We start from the raw sequence: 26,766 nt of genomic DNA, 5'->3' as shown, positions 1-26,766 counted from the left end.
TTGCTTCCCTTGGCTTGCTCAGCCTGCTTTCTTACAGAACCCAGGACCATCAGCCCAGGGATGATACCACTCACCATGGGCTGGGCCCTTCACCATTGATCACTAACTGGTAAAATGCCTTACAGCTAGATCTTTTGGAGGCCTTTCCTCAACTGAGGCTCCTTCCTCTCTGACTTGAGCTTGTGTCAAGTTGACACACAAAACCAGCCAGTACACAGACATACACGTATGCATATCTGTATGATACACATGCATGTGCATATTATATATTGTAAGAATTTTTATAAATATAAGAATATATGGGTATGTATACATACATTTCTTACTTACAGGAGCAGTCTCATTATACCAAGGCTTCAAAATACAGGTTTTTAACTCCAGGGATATGCAAAATGACTCATTGAACTGTAAGGAAGAACATTTTAGACAATCTGTTTATAGCTTCTAAATGTTCAAAGTGTTTATTATGATTGTGTTATTGTATTGCTATAGAAATAGGTATATTTTAATTTATAAATAATGGGCATGTGGATACTCCTAATTTTTTTTGATGACAAAAGAAGATTGAAAAACTTAGAGATCCCAAGTGGTCACAGGTGGGGAAACAAGAATTACACTGTTTAGGAAGGAGAATTGGTGAGATGGGTCCATGTTGACAGAAACAGAAAGGGAAATGGCTAGGGGTGCATTTACCCAGGGACGCAGTGGACCACAAGAGGGTAGGCTCTACAATGCTGAGCTTTTTAGAGGTGACCCCAGGGCATAGGTAGAGGTATGTAGTTTGGGATTGGGAATTATTCATCTGCCAATACTGGTTGACAGTGTAGGCTGCAGATAAAAGCACCAGAGTGTAGAGTAGGAAAGGGGCCCCTGAGGGAGAATCAGGGGACTCTTCGGGGTGGCTGGGGGAAGAGGAATAGGGGAAGCAGTTCACTCTTCCAGTTTCTTCTCTGAACTTTTGCTTCCTTTGCCAGCCATTTTAGAGAGTATATAGGGATTTGTGGGGTGTTCCAACAATTAGCGTGTTTAAATTAAAGGCTATCCTATTTTTTTTTAAGATTTATTTATTATATATACAGTATTCTGCCTGCATGTATGCCTGCGTGCCAGAAAAGGGCACCAGATCTCATTATAGATGGTTGTGAGCCACCATGTGGTTGCTGGGAATTGAACTCAGGACCTCTGGAAGAGCAACCAGTGCTCTTAACCTCTGAGCCATCTCTCCAGCCCCGACTATCCTATTTCTACATCCCTTCCCCAGAGCAGTGACCAGAGCCCCAGTTTGACTTAGGAGAGGCTTGTCCCTGGGAAACCTGGGTTCAGAGAAGTCTCTGCCCTGGATTTCTGTGACGTTGGTGCAGCACTCCTGAAGGCTTTGGTTTCACATCTGCACTCTGCTCTCACTCTGAGATGAGAGGTAGTGGCTGACTGATCGAAGTATTGTAGAATACAGTTTTTTGTTCTTTCATGAGAAACCATTTTCTTTAAATTTTTTAAAAATTATTTTTAATTATATGTAGATGTGTGTGTCTGCATATGAATTTGTACACATGAGTGCGAGCTCCTTCAGAGGCCAGAGGCTTTAGATTCCCCTGGAGCTGGAGTTACAGATGGTTGTGAGCCACCTGATTGATGTGAACTCGGAACTGAACTTGGGTTGTCTGGAAGAGCAGCAGTGATCTCGACTGTCGAGGCATCTCCAGCCCCCAGCAACCATAAGAAAGTGTAACTGGGGTGCAGATGATCTGGGAGGAATCTGCCAGTGCTGATTAGTCCAATCTCTTGCGAGCAGCCGTTTGTCTGGGCGTCTTTACTTGTGCATTTCAGTGTACTGAGACTGAGAGCATTGTATTCAGTGAGTGCAAACCAAGAGGTCCGCATGTCTTTGATTTTGAGTGAATTCCCTAGTTGGGACAGTTCTGTTCCACTCAGGAAAACATGACAAAACCAAAGAGTTGTTTATACAGTCAGTGTACCATGCCAGATGATACTCTCGGTTTTTGACTAAAAGGTCAGCCGTGGCTTAGGTGGTTTTGGAAGGTTTGGTGGAGAAGATGAGGTCTAACTGAGGAATGGGCTGAGCTAAGGTATGGATGACATGAATGATGTATTTAAAAGAGACCAAAAGACAGTGTAGCTGGGAGGCAGAGTCCTGCCTAATTTGACAAATGTTACTTGCATGTGACTGTGTGTATATCATAGAAACGTAAAACAAAGGCCTGAGTTCTTTTCAAGGTATGACACATGCATGAATGCAATTAGTTGAAATATAGTAAAAATAACAACACGTTATTGAGTGTCACTGGAAGTTGGCCATTTTTTTTCTGTGCTAGGCATCATTAAGATTATGTTTTTTAAAGAAAAGAATAAATTCTGTTTATTGTGGCTGTTGAAGATTAATGGCCCAAATAAAATAAAACAAAACAAAAAACAAGTAAAAGTCATAAAGGTAGAAGAAAATTCTCATTGCATTTGCTTAAGGAATGTAGTTTCAGTGGAGGGGTGAAAATGTTTTTTTTCATCTTTTTTTTTTTTTTTCTGAGACAGGGTTTCTCTCTGTAGCTTTGGAGCCTGTCCTGGAACTCACTTTGTAGCCCGGGCTGGCCTCGAACTCACAGAGATCCGCCTGGCTCTGCCTCCCAAGTGCTGGGATTAAAGGCGTGTGCCACTACCACCCAGCTTCAGTTTTTTTTTTTTTCCTCCTATGATCACTAAATACTTGCCAGCAATAAGAAAATCAGTGCAAAGATACTTGTTGCTAAAACTTTTCCATCAGGGTCATGCTTTATCCTTTCCAAAATTCTGAAATAGGTGTTACTCATTCCCAGCCTGCTCTTGAGTAATGTGAGAAATGAAGTGATTTCTGTCATTTGGTTTTGAACACTTGCTGCATAGAGTATGTATGCCTCAGTTGTGCTTGCTCCATCTACTGCAGGGAGAGAGAAAGAAGATAGGATAAAAGGTGATGGTCAGAATGAATTTGATCAAGAAAAAATTATGGAATAATCTGTTTAAACCAGTAGATAGATTATGCAATGTAGAAATGTATTGAATTGAAATTCTTTCTAATTGAATTACATATAGAATGAAAATGCTGTTGTTACCACTGACAGGTAGTTACCTTTCTTTTTTAAAGATTTATTTATTTATTTATTTATTTATTTATTTTTTTGGTTTTTCGAGACAGGGTTTCTCTGTGTAGCTTTGCGCCTCTCCTGGAACTCACTTGGTAGCCCAGGCTGGCCTCGAACTCACAGAGATCCGCCTGCCTCTGCCTCCCGAGTGCTGGGATTAAAGGCGTGCGTCACCACTGCCCCGCTGATTTATTTATTTTTATGTGTATGGGTCTGCATGTATGCATGTGTACCACGTGTATGTTGCTGCCAGCAGAGGCTAGAAGAGGGTATTGGGATCTCCTGGTTCTGGAATTATAGATGGTCTTAAGCTACCAGGTGTGGATGCTGGGATGCTGGGAACAGGACCTGAGTTCTCTGCAAGAGCAACAAGTGCTCTTAAGCACTGAGCCTTTCTCTCCAGCCCTCAGGTAGTTAACTTTTGTCAAGATCTCTTCACACTTACATTTGGGAACAAAATAAATTTTGCCAACTGAAACATTTGATAATTCATGTTTTCCTCATTCATAGGGAAAACAAAACAAAACAACAACAACAAAGCAGAAAGAAGGAAAATGTGCATATATAGAAAGTATAAAGGACAGCTTACTAGGTTAGTTTGGAAAGTTTCATTTGCTAGGTAATAGAGTCTTGGTGGCAGATGGGGCTGGGAAGGAAGGCAGTCTTTCTCTTCCTGTGGACTGGCTGTTCATATTTTGGCATAATAGCTCTGCTTAAAATGTTTTATTTTCAAAGTCCATCCTTTGGCAGTCAGTGGGTTTACTTTTAGTGTCTGATTTGAACTGAGCTTTCCAACATGGGGCTGCCCTTTTGGGTGAGGGTGGTGGGGAGGGATGTCAGTTGTCTGTTGAGTCAGCACACCGTCAGCACACTGGCGCATTTGCGCTTCCTTTCCTTTGCTGGCTTCTGTTTTGTGTGACATCTCAGGTTTGATCTTGTTTTGTTGATCGTATTCCTGGAGTTGATGATTTCAGAAGCGGATGTCTACTCTCATTTTCCTTGGGACGGTGGAATCATTACTAATTGTGTATTTCAGCTTGTACTTGTTTCTTTTTTTTTTTTTTTTTTTTTTTTTTTTTTTTTTTATAATTTTTTTAAAGATGTTTATTTATTTACTATGTATACAGAAGAGGGCGCCAGATCTCATTACAGATGGTTGTGAGCCACCATGTGGTTGCTGGGAATTGAACTCAGGACCTCTGGAAGAGCAGTCGGTGCTCTTAACCTCTGAGCCATCTCTCCAGCCCCTGTACTTGTTTCTTAAGGCATCTATTTGTGCTGTGAGTGAACTGTTTTCAGATTCCTTTGTGAGCTTTGGATCAAACACTTACTATTATTATTATTACTGTTCTCCTCCTCCTCCTCCTCCTCCTCCTCCTCCTCCTCCTCCTCCTCCTTATATTGTAGTGTAACCAACCCGGAACTCACTGTATAGGACAAACTAGCCTCAAACTACAGAAATCCCCTTACCTCAGCCTCCCTGCGCTGTTGACAAGCGTGCACCACTGTGCTCAGCCGCAGACAACAGCCTTCACTGTTAGAGTTTATTAGGCTCAGACAAGTGTTCTATTGGTTAGAAAGGGTTTTCATTGAGTGCTTCAGAAGTCTTTTTTCTGCAGTCAGGGTAGAGTTGTGGCTGGTTTTTAGGAGGCTGTCTATTGAGACTATTGTGTACTTGTAGGGCAGCAGGCTATAGGGAGGTGCTACCAATATTCCCATTTTGGATTACTTAGGCCCTCTTTTCTATCCTTTTTTTTTCTTCTGTGTGCTTTTTGATAATTTTTTGTTTGCTTGTTTGGGAATGGGTTTCTCTTTGTAGTTCTGACTGTCTTGGCGCTTGCTTTGTAGAACAGGCTGGTCTCAAACTCACAGAGATCCACTTGCTTCTGCCTCCTGAGTGCTGGAATTAAAGGTGTGTGCCACCACACCTGGCTCTTCTTGCTAAATTTTGTTAATATTTAATTTGTTCTTGTTATTAATATTTGGGCCAATGACTGACTCCCTAGTCATCACCACACCTCTTCCTGTTAGATAGAAAAAGTTGAGTATTAATTGTTCTTCCTGTAAGAGACAGGTGATCTCGCCAGGATCTGACTTCATCTCCATATCTCACCCTCAGATGATGCAGAGCTCAAAAGGTTAGTTTCTTCTTTTCAAGGTCTTTCTGTTTTATTATTGCTCATGAGTGACAGTAGAAGGAGCCATTTGTTTATTCCTAGAGTCTTTTAGTTTCCTATGTTATTTTTCTTGAATACTGATTTTTATGTATTAAAATCTCTTATTGACCTATTTATTTCCCTCCCCATTTATCCATCCATCCATCCATCCATCCATCCATCCATCCATCCATCCATCATTTATTTGTTTATTTTGGAGAGATAGTGCCTCCCTGTGTAGCTCTAGCTGGTCTGGAACGTCTTTATGTAGTCCAGGTTGACCTCAAACTCAGAGATTCATGTGCCTCTGCTTCCCGACACTGGGGTTAAAGATGCCCAGCTCTTTTGCCCTCATTAAAAAGCAGATACAGGGAATGGTGATAAAGCATTTAGGACATATTTATGATATACCTAAATATAAGTAGCATATTTTCTACTGTTAAGGTAAAAATGTTTAAAAATGCTATGATATAACAAAGGAAGTATTAGAATGATGTAAATCTTTAGCCTTTCATATTGGAAATCTAATTTTGTTAAGACCTTGCTTGGGCTTTGGCCTGAGGTTTTCTTATTGGGGCCTTTTTATTTATTAGCCCAGCATACACTAGGTATGCACTGTTTTCTCACTTGGTTAATTCGTTGGAAACAGTGCAGATGTGTCCATATTACACAAATATATTCTTGTAAGAAATAATCTGGTGGATACTTGTTTGTTATAGTGGGGATTGAATACAGCGTCTTGCGCATGCCAAGCTAGTGCTTTATCACTGAATTTCATCTCTAGCTGTTGGGTACTTCATTTTGTATGACTTGTTTTACATATACCTGTGGAGGCCACAGGTTGACAGAGGGTATTTTCTTCAATTGTTCTCTACCTTATTCTGTAGAGACAGGATCTCTCACTGAACTTGGAGCTCAGGTTTGGCTGTGTTGCCTAAACAGCAACCCCCGGGATCCCTTTGCCTCTGCCTGCCCACTCCCCAGGTTAGGGTTATGGGCACACACTGTTGATAGGCAGCTTTTCGCATAGACTCTAGGAATTTGAATTGAGGTCCTCATACACACAGCAAGTAACTTTGCTGACTGAGATATTTCCTTATTTTTAAAGTAATTTCTCCCAAAAGAATAATGAATTTCTACAAAGGTAGTAGGGGTTGAGCATCCTTTATCTGAACATCTTTAATGGTCCAAGATGTAAATCTCTGAATGTCATCATGGCACAAATGGAAAGTTCTGCACCTAGTGTCCCTTAAGGGGTCAGTGGTATGAAGGTACACTTAATACTCAACAGAACTACCGTCAGGCATGTGTGTAAGGCACATGTTAAGCATAAGGGGTTTTATGTTTAGGCCCTACAAAGCAAGCTACAGGCTATTTCTAAGATATTTCACTATGCAGCTATTTCAACGTCTGAAAAAAGGCCAACACTTTTGGACCCCATGCAGTTTGAATAAGGGGTACTCAGTCTGTATATGTCAAGCTTTAAAAGATTTCATTTGTAAATATAAAAGGAGTGTACATCTTTAACCCCAGACCTTGGGAGGCAGAAGAAAGCAGATCTCTATGAGTCTGAGGCCAGCCTGATGTACACAGAGAGTTCCAGGCTGCATAGTGAGACCCTGTCTTTAAAAAAAAGTAAAAGGAAATACCAACTGAGTTATTTACATTTTATTAAAAATTTAGTAAATAGTGTTTAAAGATTCAGAAAGGCTTAATTTTGAATAAAGAGAAGTGTACTCCAAAGAATAAAACAGTTGCATAAATGTGGGCTGATTCTTACTAAATGGATTATTTGTAAGCTATCCTTAATGTTTTGCTCAGGAATGAATTATGCCACCTTAGATAAAATTGAATATGGTTAAAAAAATCTAAGCTTGAGATGTTTTTGTGGGAACAGGATACAAAACCTGCTATCTGTTTGGAGATGAAAATAACGTGTTGGCCTCCATTCACTTTGAGTGTTTAATAAATAAACTCATAGAACAACATCATAAGCTTTTTCCATTTGTGTGCTCTGAATCAGTTAACTCTAGACGGATGTTCATTCTTTTAAAATAGTAGCTAAGTAGGTCTTCAAAGATTATACTTCATGAAGCACAGAGTCAGGTCATAGCTTCTGAGTCCAGGCGGTCAGGTGACAGTTCCATCTGTGTAGTTATTTAACCTCTCTGGGGTTTGGATTCCTCATCTGTAAAACGGAGATGGTCTCATTTCTTTCTGAGTTCATGAGTAATGTCAGAGAACAAGATCATATAATTTGATATAGTCCAGCAAAACATTTTGAGCCGGGCGGTGGTGGCGCACGCCTTTAATCCCAGCACTCGGGAGGCAGAGCCAGGCGGATCTCTGTGAGTTCGAGGCCAGCCTGGGCTACCAAGTGAGTTCCAGGAGAGGCGCAAAGCTACACAGAGAAACCCTGTCTCGAAAAAACAAAAAAAAAAAAACAAAAAAAACAAAAAAAACAAAACAAAACAAAAAAAAAAACAAAACATTTTGAGCATTATCTTTTCTTCAATATTATAATATAATTACAGCATTTCCCCCTTCCTCCAAACCCTCCCATATACCCCTTTTCGCTCTCCTTCAAATTCATGGCTTCTTTTTATTGATTATTATTGCATACATATGTGTATAATATATATATTCCTAAATATAACCTTTCCAACCTGTATAATGTTACATGTATGTATATTCAGGACTGATTGTTTGGCACTGGACAGCCAATGGATGTACCCTTCCCTGGGGAAGACCACCTCTCCTGCTCCCAGCTTTCCTTACTTGCCTGTAGTTCTGGGATTTTCTCCATCCAGTTTGGCATGTCCATTGGTGTCATCCTTGTTCAGCTCATGCTTGAGCATGCATGTTGGAGGGGCTTCATGTGTGTAGCTTCTGATGTTACTAGGAGACACAGTCTGACAGCAACTCTGATATTCTGGCTCTTACTCTCTTTCTGCTGCCTCTTCCTCCATGGTCCTTGAACTTTATGTGTGAGTGTTTTGTAGATGTATCCATTGAGACTGGGCTCTGCAACTCTATATTTTGGTTTGTTTTCTGTAGTGATCTCTGTTGCAAAGGGAAGTTTCCTTGGTGAGGGGTGAAGACTACACTTATCTGTGGGTGTAAGGACAGATGTTTATAGATTGTTCGTAGGAGTTATGTAGGTTTAGTAAATCAGAGGTTGTAAGTTCTCCAATAACTCTGTGCTAGTGAATGACTTCACTAGGACTGAGTAGTTTGCTAGGTTTCCAGTGCTAGGCATGGTTTCCTTCTTGTTGAAGTGTTAAGTTCAATTAGAGAGCTGGTGGTTACTGCCAAGGTATGCATGCCACTACTGCGCGCTGGAGTTACTGTGCCATGCTGGTTGTTGTTGTATTTCTTAGGCACCATAGCTGGGTAGGACTGTTGGTTCCCTCCCTCTTTTTGGAAGCTTGCATGGTGCCTTTTGGTACCATGAAAGGTAGTCCTCACGGTGGGGACATTCAGGTTGAGCATTATCTTTGAGCCAAGTCCTTCTGGTGCTGCATCTGTGGATAAGACACTAAGATCTTGTTCTCTTGGGGTCCCAGATCATTGGGGAAGATCAGGGATTAAAGTAGTTACAGGTGAGCAAAACGTTAGAATGTGCCTTTATAAATTAGGGTGTACAGTGGCTGCTGGGCCCATAGCTCTGCTCCATAATGCTATTGACCATTTCCTGTGTCCTCAGTTGTCTTGGTTTCCAACTTGAGAAGGAATTGATGGAGCAGTGGCTCTGCTGTGGCAAAGACTAATGCCCATATTCAGGGTGGTCCATTCATATAGTCTGGGTGACTGCTCTGCTGCAGGGAGGCCTGCTTTATCTTATGTCTCTTCCCTTTCCATGTCTTTGCCCCTTTAAGTCTGCCCCCAGCCCCCCCTTTTTTCCTGGGTTTTCATTTCATCATAATTTCAGTTACCACCTGGATGATGATCTCTAGTGTGACTATCTAACCCCAACCTTGTAGCAGGCTTTCTTTTGGCCTCCAACCAGCTCCCAAATCATGACAAGGAGACTTACTATTAACTGTGAATGCTCGGCCTAACTTATACTTGTCCCACTAGCTCCTATAACTCAAATTAACCTGTTTCTCTTCCTCTGTGCTTTGCCTTGGGACCTTTTACTTTTCTTTCTGTGTGCCCTACTTTTACTGCCTCTTGTCTATGGCTGGCGGCTGTCTGGCAGCTGGCCCTGGGCATCTCCCTCTCTTTCTTCCTCATTCTCTCTTGGTCTCAAGCCTATATTTCTTCTCCTACTTATTCTCTCTGTCCACTAGCCCTGCCTGTCCCTCTACTGCCAAGCTATTGGCCATTCAGCTTTTGATTAGACCATCAGGTGCTCTAGGCAGGCAAGGGGAAACAGCAACACATCTTTACATAGTTAAATGCAGCATAAACAAATGTAACACATCTTTGCCTAGTTAAAGTAATATTCCACAACACAACCTATCTCCTGAGATCCGTATCTGTGTCTTTCCTCCCTAGAGGTGGCTTTCCTAGGTCATCTAGACCTTTTACATTCCACATTTCTAAAACAAGTGTATCACTTCCTCCCCCAGCTCTATTCCCATTGTTGACCCAGTTATTTTAGAAGTGAAGTCTTCTTTCTCCCACTTTCCTTAACTAAGCAAATATCAGAGCCTGTAAGTAACGACTAGTTGTAGACTTGCTTGTGTTTCCTCCATTGTTGTTGTGTACATTTGGACACATTGTACTTTTTAACTTACAGACTCACCATATATTCTGTGCTGGCCTTTGATTCGCATTCTTCTTGCCTCAATTTTTCTGAGTGTTGGGATTATAGGCAGGAGGCACCACATACCTGTACTGTGTAGTAAGCTCTGCCTGTCTGTGAGGCATCTATATTGCCCCCATCCTGGTCCTGACTAATTTCCTGCTGTGTTTATATAATCATGTTCTATCTTATCCCAGGTTTTTCTGTTTGTCTGCTATGACAGTAAACAGAGTTTATCCTCTTTAATCTGGCTCCTGCCTGCATGGTTGCTCTTACTCAGTTCCTGCTATTGTCAGCTCCTAATTCAACTCTCAGAAGTACTTTAAGATTTTAAAATACAATGTATGTTTATGGTAAAGACTTGTGGTGGTTTGAATGAAAATGCCCCTTATAGGCTTCTAGGGAGTGGCACAATTAGGGGGTGTGGCCTTGTTGCAGTAGGTGTGGCCTTGTTGGAGGAAGTATGTCACTAGGGGTGGGCTTTGAAGTTTCATGAGCTCGAGCTCAAGCCAGGCCCAGTGTCATTCTCTTCCTGCTGCCTGCTGATCCAGATGTGGAACTCTGCTGCCTCTCCAGTGCCATGTCTGTCTGTGTGCCACCAATCTCACCATGATGAAAACGGACTAAACCCCTGAACCTGTACGCAAGTCCAAATGAAATTCCTTCTTTTATAGGAGTTTCTGTGATCATAGTGTCTCTTCACAGCAATAGAAACCCTAAGACAGCTTTTAAAAATAAAATAATCGTGGGGTTGGGGATTTAGCTCAGTGGTAGAACGCTTGCCTAGCAAGCACAAGGCCCTGAGTTCGGTCCTCAGCTCCAGAAAAAATAAATAAATAAATAAATAAATAAATAAATAAATAAATAAATAAATAATCTCACCAACAACAAAACCATAAATACATGGAGAAAAAGTGACAATTCCAGTGTAAGGGAGACATCCCAGCATACATGCTTAGACCCAATATTAGGAAAAGATTGTATGGATTTTCCCCAGGCCTCCCAGCATTGCATGTGCAGGCTTGCTGAAATGTCTTCTCGCCATTCGTCTTCTGCACATCTCCCTTAGCCTTCCATTCTAGCTGAAACCCTGCCATCTCCATGTAGTTAGACAGTTACCTGTGCTCTGTGCATCATGTCCTGTGTTGATGTAAAACACAACTTTTACCTCAAAAAAGGATAGTGTATTCTAATCAAATACAAGTGACCATGACCTGGGAACACAGATTTTAGGTTATTCTGGATTCCATGTTCCAGTGTGATAATAGTTTTATGTAACAGAACAAAGAAAACCATAAATCAAGATAGTTTCAAAGTATAGTGGTTGAAACATTAGAGAGATGGGTTATAGCAAAGCAGGGAAATCTCAGCTGGCCTCAGATGCTAGCTGGTGATTCTTCTAGCTTTTGAGTTGGTGGAAGCTAGTCATCTGCTAAGTCAATACATTCTAAAAGATAACTTTGGAGGACTGTAGTGGTTACTTTGCTGTTGCTGTGATAAAATGCCATGACCAATATAAGTTAAGGAAGAGTTTGTTTTGGCTCATGGTTTCAGGAGAGTAAGAGTCACCAAGCCAGAGCGGCATGGCAGTAAATAGTAGGCATGGTAGTTTGAATAAAAAAGCTGAGAACTTATATCCTCAACCACAAACGTGAAGCTGAGAGCGAACCGGAAGTGGTGGAAGTCTTTCATTCTCAAAGCCCTCCCTCAGTGATGCATTTTCTCCAGCAAGACTAAAAGTTCCTTAACAGTTCCACCATGTGGGGACCAAGTGTCCTGAGCCTGCGGGGGGCATTTCTGAAGCAAACCACCATAAGGGCGATAGATGCTGTTAAGAGGGCTAAAGATGGCACAAGATAATTTGACTCTGAACTTGCAGCATTCCAGGCTCTCCATAGTCACTGAAGTTCTAATCAGTTAATCAGCCTCACAGATGATTCAGTTTGAAGTGCAGTTTCTTTTGGAGACTATGACTTACAGTTCCTCTTCTTGGGCAGGCGTCACATTTTGTATATGTGGTAGTCACATTTTATTTATTAAATATTATTCACATTTCCCATCTTTAGGAAAGGCTTGATAGAATCTGATGTAGATCTAGTTGATTAGTAGGCAGGTGAGCAGTCTTCAGGGGAGAGAAATGTTTGGTGTCATAGCTTCAGCTGTCAACTTGACATAAACCTAGAGTCATCTGGAAAGAAGGAACTTCAATCGGGAATATGCTCCATCGGATTAGCTTCTGGGTGTGTTTCAGGGCATTTTCTTGATTGCTAACTGATGTAGGTGGGCCCAGCCCACTGTCTACTGTGCTATCCTTAGGTTAGTAAACCTGGGCTACATAAGAAAGTTAGCTGAGCAAGCGAGAGGAAGCAGCCCAGCTCTGGTTCTACTTCAGTTCCTACCTCCAGGTTCCCATATGAGTGAGCTCCTGTGCTGACTTCCTCCAGGGTTGGACCTGGAAATGTAAGCCAACCTTTCCTTCCCAGGTTGGTTTTGGTCAGTGTTTTATCACAGCAACAGGAAGCAAATCAGACACCTGGTAAAGCCATTAAGAAAAAAAAATCTAGATTAATTATATCATCAAAATCTACTAGCCATTATGATCCAGATCTGACCTCCCACTCCCCCACGCCCTCTGCAAAAAGACAGGATTTTTCTGTGTAGCCTTGGCTTTCCTGGATCCTGCTCTATAGACCACCAGGTTGGCCTGGAACTCAGAGGTCTGCCTGCTTCTTCCTCCCAAGTGTTGGGATTAAAGGTATGCACCCCCACACCCAGCAAAAGTTCAAACTTAACTTTTCTTTCTTTTTTTTTTTTCATGACAGGGTTTCTCTGTGTAGTCTTGGCTGTCCTGGAACTTGATCTGTGGACCAGGCTAGCCTTGAACTCACAGAGATCTTCCTGCTTCTGTCTCCCAAGTGTTGAAGTAGTCTGCTAAGTAAATACATTCTAAAAGATAATAGTGCCCTCTTTCTCCATTCGGAAGGATTTACCTAATGGTCACAAAACTGATAGGTCATGTATAGAGGAAGGCGTTCTGGTGCTTTTTGTCAATTTGACACAAACCTAGACATACCTAGGAAGAGGGAATCTCAATGGGATGAATGCTCCCATCAGATTGGTGCCCCACCTGGGGGCATTTCCTTGATTAGTGATTAATGTGGGTAGGTGTAGCCCACTGTGTGTGGGGTGCCACCTCTGGGCAGGTGGTCATGGGGTGTATAAGAAACCAGGCTGAGCAAGCTACAAAGAGCAAGCCAGTGAACAGCAATCTTCCATGGTTTCTGCTTCAGTTCCTGTCGAGTTCTTGATGATGGACTATAACCTGTAAGCTAAATAAACCCTTTTCTCCTTAAGTTGCTTTTGGTCATGGTCTTTTTATTTATTTATTTTTTGGTTTTTATTTATTTATTTGGGTTTCTCTGTATAGCTTTGGAGTCTGTCCTGGAACTCACTTTGTAGACCAAACTGGCCTTGGACAGAGATCCACCTGCCTCTGCCTCCCGAGTGCTGGGATTAAACAGGTGTGCCATCACCACCCGGCTTTGGTCATGGTCTTTAACTCAGCAATAGAAAGCTAAGTAGAATATCGGGCAATAAATGACTATTACAGGGAAAAAGTTGGCTCAAGATAATTTGGCTCTGAACTTGCAACATTCCAAACCCTCCACAGTTGTTAAAGTTCTAATCAGCATTGCAGAGGGTTCATTTTGAAATGCAGCTCTGTCTGGAGACTTTATCCATACTCATCCTCTTCACAGAAGTGATCAACTGTATTGTAATTGTTTGCGGTTTTGTCTGTGAACTGTTGTTCCTTGGGGATTTGTATTTTGGAGATGACGCAAAGCCTGACGTGACCATCTGAAGAAGGACCTTCAGACAGTAAGAGAACGAGCCAGTAGAGTCCAGTTGGCAAGGAAGGCTGGAAAGGATTGTTCTGTTTACTTTTCTGTTGCTGAGATAAAACACTGACCAAAAGCAGTCTGGGGAAGGGTGTACCTTATAGTCAAGTTTATAAGTGAACGGTTGTAGACTCTAAGATAAGGCCTGAGATGTCTTTTTCAGGATTAGTCCACATGTGATAAGGAGTATCTGTCAGCTGTAGTAGTTTCAGGAGATGAAATGCAGACCAGACCAGTTAACAACCTTTGTCTAAGAAAAGCAGACCAAGGATTAGGACCCGTCTCATGGCATTTTCTCTTGTCCCCTCTCTCTGATGATGATTTGTCTTCAATGAGATGCCCTTGATAGGGTACCTTTAATCCCCTTTTCTCAGCATAAGGGTCACCTGCTGAGCAGGCCTTGCTACCCCAAGGTTATGGGATAGGTTTAGGCTTGGGAAGGACACCTAGGTGAACTGGGACAGCCTTTCTCAAGCCTTCCCCCACTCTGCCTCATGCAGAAGCCAGTGTGCTGCCTCCCTTAGGGTGACTCTCAAGTGTGGTCTCAGCCTCAGGCTCCCAGCACGTGCTCTTTCTAGTTACTGTCATTGTCCTCAGAGCCTGTTGGATTCCTAACTCCTTCCCATCCCTAAAACCCAGCATTCATGGGTGCCGCCAAGCAACAACAGCACCTCTGCCAGCTTACAGACCTTTACAGGAGAGTTGACGACTGTCTCCAAGCTGTGTCCAGAGCTGCCCGTGTTCTCTCAGCTGTTCTTGAGCACTGGAACTTGGTTTTGTCTGCCTCTGGGCTTGGCACACTTACAGAGGGCCTTAGTATTTTCTTTGACCTATCAGCTTACAGTAATGGCTTAAAGTGCAGTATATTGGGAAACATCATTTTCATTGGATCATAGTGTGTCTCTCTGCCTTGTATGGTATTTTGAAAGATTTCTCAAGGCTGATCAGCAAGTATCAAAGTAGCCTGAAGGAATGTATTTATTCTCATGCAGATACTGTGATCATCTGCTTCCGCAGGAGTGGCATGTTCTCTGTTCTTAGTCATCAGTGGCAGTATTTGAGTTGTTGAGAATTACATTGATCTTAGACAAACCTTAGAACATCATGCTTTTGTGACACTCAGGTTTTAGTCACCACTTGGATGCAGTCCCAAGCCATCTGCAGCAACCTGTCAGCTCCAAGAAGGACTCATTTCTTGGAGTAAGTCTGATTGCAGGTGGATGGCTCCTAGAGCTACCCCTCTCATGTCTCTGGGAAGTCTGCATGAGCAGAGGAGCAGAAGTGTTCATCCCAGGATTAGGACCATGTCTCATGGCACAGTAATATGCCTGTCTTTACTCTTCATATGAAAGGGGCCTATGACCAGAACAGAAAGTTTTCTGTGCTTTGGGAAGAGCTATTTGATATATAAGGGCTTGAAGATGAAGAGCTTTAAAAGAAATAATCAGTGTTAACATGGAATTTAAAGAACTTTTCTTTTTTAGACAAGGTCTTGAACTTGCTATGTAGGGGAGGATTGATGACCTTGTACTTCTGATCCTCCTGCTGATCCTCCTGCCTCCACCTTCGGTGTTCTCTCTTTTTCTGTCTCTCAAGACTGTGATTTTGCTGTGTAGACCATACTGGCCTTGAACTCATGGTAATCCTCCTGTCTCTGCCTCTTAGGTTTTGGGACTATGCTCATGCCAACATTCCTTGCTCCCCTTTCATTCTTTGGTTGAGGCAGATGCATATGCATGTTTACTAGACTGGAGGTGTCCATGAGGAATAGACAGTTAAAGTGTTAGCTGACCAGTCTCTGATCTCAGCCATCTTTGAGTATTAGGAATGAATCTTGGAACTGAAAACATTGGTCGAATAGGTAATGGGCTGTATAGGTAATTGGCCTGTATAGGTAATGGGCTGGAGAGTTGGCTCAGCAGTTAAGAGCACTGGCTGTTCTTCCAGAGGTCCTGAGTTCGATTCCCAGCAACCACATGGTGGCTCATAGCCATCTGTAATGAGATCTGGTGCCCTCTTCTGGCCTGCAGGCATACATGCAGACAAAGGACTGTATATAATAAATAAATAAATCTAAAAAAAATAAAAAAAGAAGAAGTATAGGTAATGATTAGAAGTTGCCTGGTTAGCATACAGACTAATACCTGAGTGTTGTGTCATTCCCTCTGCCCCCCATAGGGATTCTGAAGGACACTACAGACTCTGGGTCTATAGTGAGGCTTTTGTTGTGGAAAGTTGAGGGAATCAAGCTTAATATTTTACCAATTCCACGCATAGTTGATTTTCTTGCAAAAGAAAAAAATAACAAGAAAGGAAACTAAACAGTTGAGTCAGAGTCTTGCATATGATGTGTTTTAGCTTGAGGAGAAATAAGAACTATAGAGGAGATGTCAGTATGGAGATGACTAATTCAGTTCTGGAAAGTACCATCAGTTGTGAGGTGACTGGGCCTCTGGATGTGCCTGTTGGGCTGAGAGCCCCAGGAGAGTGTGAGGATGGACAATCTACAGGATAAGCTGCCGTAGCTTTCTGCTTTTAGGAATACTAACTTGTTTCCTTTAGGACATACACATTATTATTATTATTATTATTATTATTATTATTATTATTATTATTTCCTTTGAGACAAGGTTTCTTTTTTGTAGCCTTGGCTGTCCTGGAACCAGCTCTGTAGACCAGGCTAGCCTCGAACTCATAGAGATACACCTGCCTCTGCTTCCCAAGTGCTGAGATTAAAGGCATGCACCACCACCGCCTGGCTTGATGTATAATTTTGTGATATTTAGTTGAATGCTAAGACATTTCACTTAGAGAGGACAGGAACGCATTCTCCAAGTATGTGAAGTGTTGGATGATGTGGGTGAAAGGTGTGGTAAGCACTTAGGGAAGAAAGGCAGATGACAGTGTAGAGAAGTTTGGAGACAAGAAAGAAGGGAAGGTTGACATAATAGATCTGATATTTTCTCTCAGTAATGATACACACTTTTCTGTTATAGATGAATTTGCAACTGGCCTTCTGGATTGGATTCATCAGCTTGATTTGTTCTGTATTTGGCCAAACAGGTAAAAAAATTTTGTTTTTCTTGTTATATTTTTATTTCAGCATCTTGTATCAATAGTCTTTGGTCAGTTAGATTCCTGGGGGAGTGGGGTGGGAAAACAACCCTCTATTAGATCACACTACTCCTGAAGTTTTGTAGCAGGCCGTGTCACTGTGAGTGAGGGGCAGAGGTTTCCAAGGGGCCTGCAGGGGTTTTCACCATCACTTAATCACCCCTCACTTCACTGTGAGGATAGTGAGATCCCAGATGACAGCATGTCATACACACAACAACACTTGGGAGAACCTGAGAGTGCTGAGGGGACCAGAATGAAGGCAGAGGCATGTAATATATTCATAAGCAAATAAGATAAACATGGACAGTGGTGGATTATGAAGTAAGTGTCCATTGGCATCTAAAACACTGAAACTAGATGGGGCATAGGGGCACATGCCTGTAATCCCAGCACTTGGGAAGCAGAGACAATCAGGAGGATCATGAGTTTTAGGCTAGCCTAGGCCAGACACAGCTACTCCCCCCCACAGGGTTGGGGATATAGTTCAGTCAAAGCTCTAGGTTCTGAGCAGGCAGAAAACAAAAGAAAACCCAGGAGCAGTTTACTTTCTAGAAGATACTCTTGTTCTGTGATCAAGAAGTCTTGAATAGTGTTAGCATATCTATAAGAGCAGGGGGCAAGCTGAAGACATTATGCATTTCTCTGGCAATCATGACCATCTACATCTGGAATAATGGATGCTTGGTCCTACTGTCTAAATCTCAGAAAAGCATAATAAATAGAATAATTAGAATGGTCTGACCTCAGGATGGACATGTGAAAATGATGAAAGATACTGAATAGGAAACTTGATACATTGGATACAGAAAATCTACAACCACTTAAAACTTGTATCCCAAGGACCACACCTAAAAAAATTGTTAGAAGAATTTTCTTTTAGTGAGTAGATTGTGGGAGATCTCTAAATTTGTTTTTAATTCAAGCATAGTTTATATTCTAATCAGAAAAGATAAACTGGAGACAGTCCTACTAGTGTTTACTACAAGAAAGGTGTGCCAGTCTAGATTGAATCAAAGAAATGCAAACTCAAGGAGATTTGTAGCTCTAAGTTTCTCCAGTCCCACCTGGCCCCGTGGTCCCACAGCCACTTATAAAATAATCAGTCAGAGGCTTATGTTAATTACAAACTGTATGGCCCATGGCTTAGGCTTATTATTAATTAGCTCTTATAACTTCATTCAACCCATTCCTATTAATGTATGTTTTGCCATGTGGCCGTGGCATTACCGGTCTGCTAGCATCTTGTTAGTTAGGGCGGTGGCTCAAGTCTCACCCAACTCCGTCCTTCTGTCCTTCTTCTCTCTTGTGTCTTTGCTTGGATTTACCCCCTGGCTGTAAGCTTTACTTGCCATAGGCCAAACATCTTTATTTATTATCCAATGGGAGCCACACATATTCACAGCATATAGAAAGATATCCCACAGCAGGTTTTGTATTGGATGAATATGGATTCTGAGTTATTTACACACTAAAAGTGGAGTGGAAGCCGGGAAGATACTTATGGGTGTGGGATTATAAGTCATAGGAATAGATGAAATCTGACCTAGGTGTAAGAATACCAGGACATCTATAACTATTCAGAATGATAGATGCTCAAATTCAACAGAATGATCCACTGGTGTACAGCTAGGCTAATGGTTCCTAGTCTGTCATACAAAAGACAAGATGACTGCCCTTTTGTGACTCTCAGTGTCAAGGGAATCCCAGACCGTTAGGTTTTCTTTGGACTAGGCTACTATAGCTTAGTAACTAGACTGGAGTGTTCATATTTAACACATATGTTTATCTTCATATCATCTGTCTCTGTCTTTAATTGTGATCTATTCATTTTTTTAAATTTGAAACTTTAAAGTTGCTTTTTTTTTTTTTTTTTTTTTTTACAGATAAAAATAGATGTTTAAAAGCAAATGCCAAATCTTGTGGAGAATGTATACAAGCAGGGCCAAATTGTGGGTGGTGTACAAATACGGTAAGGTTTCTGATACTGTTTGATTTCTTCTCTGATTTTTGGATAAGGCTCACATTCAGAGCCTTATCCTTGGGAAGTACCTGATAAGATATACATTTGAATCAATATTTATTGAGTAGTGTGTAGTGGTCAGAACTGTGCTGTTTGACACAATACCCACTAGACACTGCTAATTTTCTATTGTTGTGACAAAACGCCATGATCAAGGCAACTTATAAAACAAACAAACATTTAATTTGGGGCTCAAAGGCACTGGAGTGGTAGCTGAGAGTTCACATCTTGATCCATAGTACGAGGCAGAGAGAGCTGACTGGGAATGATGTGGGCTTTTTAAACCTCAAAACGTAGCTTCAGTGAAAGGAAATAAATGCAAATCTGAGTTCAGGATTTTCGGATTTGCATTTATTTCCTTTAAAGATTTTTGTACTTTGCCTGATGTGATCCCTTAAAGAAAGCTTACTAAAACTACAGTGAGTTAGCTTGAGGTTATGCTAGGGTCATTGTGGATGTCTTCAGGCGGGTGTTTGGACCCAAAAGGCCTAACTGATCAGATGTCAGATACCACATGATGATGCGACAAGGTGAAAGATAAAATGAGTTTTTGTTTTATTTCAGAATGGTATGCTGGGGGTGAAGTTGGGGACATTTAGGAAAGGCTAACGGAAGCTCTTGCCTTCCTTCTCCAGAAAATGAACATAACTCATGCTTTGCCAATTGTTGCGGTTAGAAATGGTGGATCAAAAGAGACAGGTTCATGTCAGTTTCTCTTGATCGGGCAGCTGCTGACACCATCAGCATCCATTTTATGGGCCCAGGTTTATCTGTAGTTGAAACTTAGCTAACCAAAGTTGCATACTTTCGCTTCTGAAATCTGGGACATAACTTCTCAATTATTAAGGTTCCTGTGGAAAGTGTTCAGTGGAATTTTATTTGGGTTTTATGAGGCTCCCTGGATTGGTTAAATACTTGGAAATGAAGAATTCCCTAGGAGCTTGTACTATGTTGGATTTTGAGGTTTGATAGTAAATAATGTATTTCAGTTTTGACCCCTTGGCCCTGGTCATGCCCTTCCAGGTGTCTCTATATTTGTATAAATGCTCTTGCTATGTTACATTTGTCTTGTGCCACGTGTGTTTGCATTAGAGGTGAGAGGAAACAGCAGGGTGTCTTCTCTTTTCCAGCTTGTTTTTTAGTGGCAAGATCTCTTTCGGAACCTGGAGCTTGCTGTTTGAGCTAGACTGGCTGAACACTGGGTCCCAGACAGTGGGTCAGAGAACCCACTGTTCTGTGCTCCACTTTTGGGAGCCAGGGTTGCAGATGTTCACTGCCATGTGCAGCTCTTCTGTGGATGCTGGGGATCAGAACTAAGGTTCTCATGTTTGCAGAGCAAGCACTTTACCCACTAAGCCACCTCCCTGGGCCCCACCTTAGTTTTTGTGTATTCAGTCATAGAGTATTAGGACCTTTAATTTAGAAGAGTTCAAGGTCAAACATAAAAGTCTGGAGGCTGGAGAGAGCCCTGGAGAAGAGCACTATCTGCTCTTCCAGAAGACAGACTATTCTCAGCATTCACATGGTGGTTTACAGTAAATGTGTAACTTCAGTACCAGCAGATCTGACACCTTCTTCTGGTCTATGTGGGCACTACAATGCAGAGATGCACAGGCAGGCAAAACACCTTTACAAATAAAATAAAAGTTAAGAAAAGCAATAGTCCAAAAAAAAAAAAAAATCAATCAGTCAGGAAAATTTGTGCTATATTTTCTACACACACACACACACACACACACACACACACACACACACACACACACACGCCCACGCCCATTATTGATAGGGGTGTATTTAGGTTAATGTGCTTTTCCTAAATATCTAGTTGTTTAATGCTCTACTGAGAAGGTATTACATAATATGAAAGACCTTCTGAGGACTTTTCTAAGAGAAAGTTTTAGAAAAGATTCTGGTGATATCTGGGCTCATCTATAAGAGGGGCTGCGAGGCTGAGCCTGAGAACTGAAGGGTGTGGTTGGTTAGTGATGACACACTCTGAACTTGAAAGGGGGACGTAGTCTGGGGAAAGATAGTACTTTCTCAGAGTTGATTTTACTTGGTTTTGTATACAAGCACTTACTATGATGTGGATAAAGGGAAAATCTTGTTAAAAAGCTAGAAATGACAAATTTTGTAATTTGTTTACATGCAATAATAATTATATCAAAATGATTGTTACTCTTTGCTCATGTCAGTAATTTACATGTCATTTAGACATTTTTACAAGAAGGGATGCCTACTTCTGCACGTTGTGATGATTTAGAAGCTTTAAAAAAGAAGGGCTGCCAGCCAAGTGACATAGAAAACCCAAGAGGCTCCCAAACTATAAAGAAAAATAAAAACGTCACCAACCGCAGCAAAGGAATGGCAGAGAAGCTCCGGCCGGAGGACATAACTCAGATCCAACCACAGCAGCTACTTTTGAAGTTGCGCTCAGGTACCTCATCCCCACTTGAGTCTCCATAGCAACTTCACACAAGCTTTTCCTCCAGTCTAAGATATGATACAAGTTAAAGTTTTAGCAGACATAACCTTTTTGTTTGCTTGTTTGTTTGTTTTTGTTTCTGATTTTTGAGTCAGGGTTTCTCTGTGTAGCCCTGGCTGTCCTGGAACTTGTTCTGTAGACCAGGCTGGCCTCAGACTCACAGAGGTCCCCCTGCCTCTGCCTTTTGAGTGCTGGGATTAAAGACATGTGCCACCACTGCCTGGCAAACTCTGAGTTTTAAAAATATTAGCATCCATTTGTTACTATGATTTCATAATGTAAAAGCAAAGTTTTAATGCATGTATATGTTTAGTACTATTTAAATACTGACGTCTTTATAAGTACCCATGACTGTCCCATATCTGAAATGAAATAGACAGCAGCATACCCTTTTTCTGCCCGTCGTCCTTCCATCCTGTTATTACTGCCTGACTAAACCTCAGCCTAGGCAGTAGACATTGTGATAGTTTGAATGGGAAATGTCCCATCCAGGCTCATGTATGAGAACATTAGTTCCTGGCTCAGTGCTGTTTTGGGAGGTTGTGGAATCTTCAGTTGGTGGGGCTTGGCTGGCAGAGCGGGTCTCTGGGGGTGGCCTTTGTCTTCCTGATTTGCTGAGGAGAGCTGCTCCCTCCTGGTCCTGCTGTTGAGGACAGACCTGTCCGGCTTCTGTGGCCTCCCTGAAAGTGAGCCACAACAAATCCTCCTCTTCAGTTGCTGTGTCATCGTTACGTCATAGCAAGGAGCACCCCTGTCACCTTGGAGCTGCAGACCTGCAGGACCCTTGTTAGGACAGTCATTATGCACTTGCCTAAATTGCCATTTTATTTTCATCATTATTACTTTAAAACATTTTTTAGATGTTTGTTTTGCCTGTATGAAAATATATGTGTGTACCATGTGTGTGCCTGTTGCCTGTGGAGGTAGGAAGAAGTCATCAGGTCCCCTGGAACTGGAGTTAGGGGTGGTTGTGAACCACCATATGGGTGCTGGGGAGCAAACCTGAGTCCTCTGCAAGAGCAGCGAGTACTCTGAACTTCTGAACCATCTCCAGCCCCACATCATCGTTATTACTATTTTTAAAGATTTATTTATTTATTATGTATACAGTGTTCTGCCTGCAAGTATCTTTGCAGGCCAGAAGAGGGCACCAGATCTCATTACAGATGGTTGTGAGCTATCATGTGGCTGCTGGGAATTGAACTTAGGACCTCTGGAAGAACAGTCAGTGCTCTTAACCTCTGAGCCATCTCTTTAGCTCCCCCCACATCATTATTACTTTCAAACCTTTCTACACTATGGGGTACTCGAAAGAGGCTCTGTGCTTGGACCTCTGGAGCTCATGATGTCGCTCCTTGTTTTTCTCAGTTCCTTTCATGGCTTCCAGTTTCCTTTTTGTGTTTTCTTCCCTTCATCCCTCTGCATTTCACTTAAGAGTTGGTTTTCCTCTCAAGTCCTTGAAACTCATTCATAGTCTGCAACAACACAGGCTTTCCAGCTTAGCTCTGCACCCCCTCTTCCAGCTGCCTGCCAGGAGACCATGGAGAAAAGACTAACAGTTTTTCATCCAGACAGACAAATCTCTTTGCACCCAAGCCTTCATTTTCTCCCATGTTTGTAAGTGTTTTGTTTGTGTGCTGGAGAGAGAACTTGGGACCTCTCATGTGCTGGACAGATGGTCCACCACTAAGCTGCCTCAGCTCTGTGCTTGTGAGTGAGGAACATGGAACGTCTTTTACCTCTCACCTTCCTAGTTTTCAGTTCATCCTTCGTCTCCTGCAACTGACCTTCCTGTAGTTTCTAACTAACCTCTTTACCCCTGTAACTTTCCTTCCTTCTTTCCTTCTTTCCTTCTTTCCTTCTTTCCTTCCTTCCTTCCTTCCTTCCTTCCTTCCTTCCTTTTTCTCTCTTTTTTTCTGACAGGGTTTCTCTGTGTAGTTTTGGTTTGCTTTGTAGACTAGGCTGACCTTGAACTCACAGAGATCCACCTGGCTCTGACTCCTGAGTGCTGGGACTAAAGGCGTGTGCCACAGCCACCTGGCCCCTGTAACTTATTTTTAGAACTCTAAAGTAAAACTAGATTGTGAGTGGGTGTCGGTGGCACACACCTTTGATCCCAGCACTTGGGAGGCAGAGGCAGGCCTGGTCTACAGAGCGATGATCCAGGACAGGCACCAAAACTACACAGAGAAACCCTGTCTTGAACCACCCCCCCCAAAAAAAAGAAAAAACTAGATTGTTATTCACCTAACGTTAGCAGTGTCTTTTTACACAGAACATTCCACTCCTAATTTTAATTTCTGCCTGTCCATTGGACTCTATAGTGTGCTTTGCTTTCATTCTGCCAATGTTTAAGATGTTCTGTTTTCCTCATAAATTTGTGTTTGGATCAGCTTGTGATTACAGTAACAACTACTTGAGATAACTTATAAGAAGGAAAGGCCTGTCTGGGCCCACAGTTTTAGAGGTTTCCATCTAGGGGAGTGGCCTGTTGTGCTAAGCTTGTGTTGAGGTGATAGATATGTTGTGGTGGGGCATCTGGGAGGTGATATTACAGTGAGGAGGTCTCCTAGACTCCAGCGCACATCACTGTAACCCAAACTTCCTGCTGGTCCCCACCTCTCAAACTTCGAACTGCCTCCTGTTGGTGCCAACACATGGGCAGATCCAAACTGTAGCAGAATTATTAGTGTCTTATGGGTTACTGGTAGGGGGTGTTGCATTCATTTTTCCTCCCAAGTCTTGGTCTTGTGAGTAGTTTGTTAAATGAAATCAAGTGTGTGCCTGTTGAGGCTCTAACAGAATTCTTAAGGGCTAGCTCTGAATATGTAAATTGGACTTATTATTATTATTATTATTTTTTTGGTTTTTCGAGACAGGGTTTCTCTGTGTAGCTTTGCGCCTTTCCTGGAACTCACTTGGTAGCCCAGGCTGGCCTCGAACTCACAGAGATCCGCCTGGCTCTGCCTCCCGAGTGCTGGGATTAAAGGCCCCCCCCCCCTCGGACTTATTATTTTTCTAATTGATTTTGATTACTGTCTACCTAATCTCAATTTTTGAATCTGTTTAATTAGGAGAACCACAGAAGTTTACACTAAAATTCAAGAGGGCTGAAGACTACCCCATTGATCTCTACTACCTTATGGATCTCTCCTACTCTATGAAAGATGATCTGGAGAATGTGAAGAGTCTTGGGACAGATCTGATGAATGAAATGAGGAGGATTACTTCAGACTTCCGAATTGGTAGGAATGTTTGGAATATAGTTTGCTTGTGTGTGTGTGTGTGTGTGTGTGTGTGTGTGTGTGTGTGTGTGTAGGCTTCTGCATGTATACAGAGCAGGATGTTGAGTGTCTTGCTTTATCACTGTCTGTCTCCTTTCCATGAGACATGGTTTATCACTTAACCTAGGTTGGTGGCCTGTAATCTATCTCTTCTGCAACAGTGCGGGGGTGCAGGTGTGTGTGACCGCACCTGGCCTTTTACCTGGGTGCTGGATCTGATCTCATCCTCGTGCTTGTTCAGCGAGAGCTCTTGCCCATCCCGGGCTTATAAAAAGATGTATGTTTAGAGTTGGTAAATGGCTCAGTGGGTAAAGGTCGCTGCCCGCAAGCCTGATGACTGAGTTCAGTCTCTAAAACTAACCCTGCAAGTTGTCCTCTAACCTCCAGACGTGCATTGTGGTCTTCGTGTGTGCGCCCTCCCCTTCAATAGATAACTAAACATCAATTTAAAGCGCTGTGAGTTTGTCGTCTGCCCATTCACCTATCCAAGTGCATTCTTTTCTCTAGGCTTTGGCTCATTTGTGGAGAAAACTGTAATGCCATATATTAGTACAACCCCAGCAAAGCTCAGAAACCCTTGCACGAGTGAACAGAACTGCACCAGCCCATTTAGCTACAAGAATGTGCTCAGTCTTACTGACAGAGGAGAGTATTTCAATAAGCTGGTCGGTCAGCAGCGCATATCTGGAAACTTGGACTCTCCAGAAGGTGGTTTTGATGCAATCATGCAGGTTGCAGTGTGTGGAGTAAGTGGCTGGTTTCTACAGGGGACTGTTGGCATTCTCTGCCGGGATTTATTTTAAGTGTGTTCTTACTAGTGGTAAAAAGTTAGAACAAAATGACCTTGAGCTACTGTTCCACGATCGCCCTGGGGGTACTGATGTCAGCTTTAAGTTCCCTCCACTGCTGCTTTCTCCGCTGCCCCTAACCCCTGCATCTCTATTTGTTCCAGGTAGGGAGTTCACTCCTAAGGAGCTTTAAAGGCCAGTATTCTATTCATTCAAAACTGGAGCATAGACTTTAGCTGATTTGGGTTTTTGGAAGAGGCTGAGGTGTCCTAACTTGGTGGCTCTATACTGGAGATGTCACTGATGTTGCCTGGGGTGGCTCTAGGCACTGAACATGCTGTGTGGAATAGTGCCTCACACCATGTTCCTCAGGGCGGTTTTGTGCTCTGCTTTTGCCTTGAGACATCTTCCTCTTCTGTCTTAATAATAAAAGGAAAGAACTTTCAAAGGCCTGATTGAGCTATATGACAACTTATGCTTGTAATAAAAGGAGAAATGAAATGTTTGTGGTTTAATTGTAAGGTTTTCAGGGTTAGTAAGCCTATTTCTATTGGACTAGGGACCACTATTTATCATCCATGGGTATTTTTGATTGATTTTGTTTTGTTTTTTTGAGACATGGTCTTGCTGTGTAACCCAGGCTACCCTTGAACTTGTAGAGATGTTTTTGTCTCTACTGCCTGAGTACTGGGATTACAGGTGTGCTCTCCCACCCCAGATTCTCAGTGATCTTTTAATGAGAACTGAGACTGAGAGTAGAAAGCATTGTTAGGTCAAGAAAGCTAGTCTGGAGTACTTTACTGTAGTAAAGGGGAAAGTGTGGGTGTCCCAGATAGTAAGTAAAGCACTGTGGTAGTGTGGAGGGAGGATTTTTCTGTCCTTCCTGCTCCCGGGCAGTGACTTGGTGTCATTGGAGCTGTGTCTTCTGGAAAGGATAACGACAGCTCATAGGACAGTGGTAAGATACCATTGCAGTGATCTGTGTGAAGTCCACAGAGACACTCAGCACATAACTGACCACTGTCTTTACTTTGGCCTTATTGTGGAGTACTTATAATTTAAAGAAATAGTATTCCAGGTGTCCATTCTCTAAAAAGCTTTGTTTCTTGGTATGGAGAACATTTTCTGGGCTG

The 26,766-nt window shown here is 42.2% G+C and overlaps 1 protein-coding gene across 1 annotated transcript in view; it reads left to right on the top strand.

Annotated features, from left to right (window-relative positions):
• The window catches only part of Itgb1 (integrin subunit beta 1), a 48,167-nt gene that overhangs the window by 3,715 nt on the left and 17,686 nt on the right, over positions 1 to 26,766 (top strand). Inside the window, exons 2-6 of the mRNA XM_052727805.1 lie at positions 16,936 to 17,002; positions 18,940 to 19,025; positions 21,291 to 21,513; positions 24,636 to 24,806; positions 25,353 to 25,591. Coding sequence (XP_052583765.1) covers positions 16,936 to 17,002; positions 18,940 to 19,025; positions 21,291 to 21,513; positions 24,636 to 24,806; positions 25,353 to 25,591 — 786 coding nt within the window. The remainder of the gene's footprint in view (positions 1 to 16,935; positions 17,003 to 18,939; positions 19,026 to 21,290; positions 21,514 to 24,635; positions 24,807 to 25,352; positions 25,592 to 26,766) is intronic.

The sequence above is a fragment of the Peromyscus californicus genome, unplaced genomic scaffold (genome assembly GCF_007827085.1).
Source record: "Peromyscus californicus insignis strain IS unplaced genomic scaffold, ASM782708v3 Scaffold_8__1_contigs__length_139910024, whole genome shotgun sequence".
NCBI lineage: Eukaryota > Metazoa > Chordata > Mammalia > Rodentia > Cricetidae > Peromyscus > Peromyscus californicus.
This window is presented reverse-complemented; position numbering and strand designations above follow the sequence as displayed.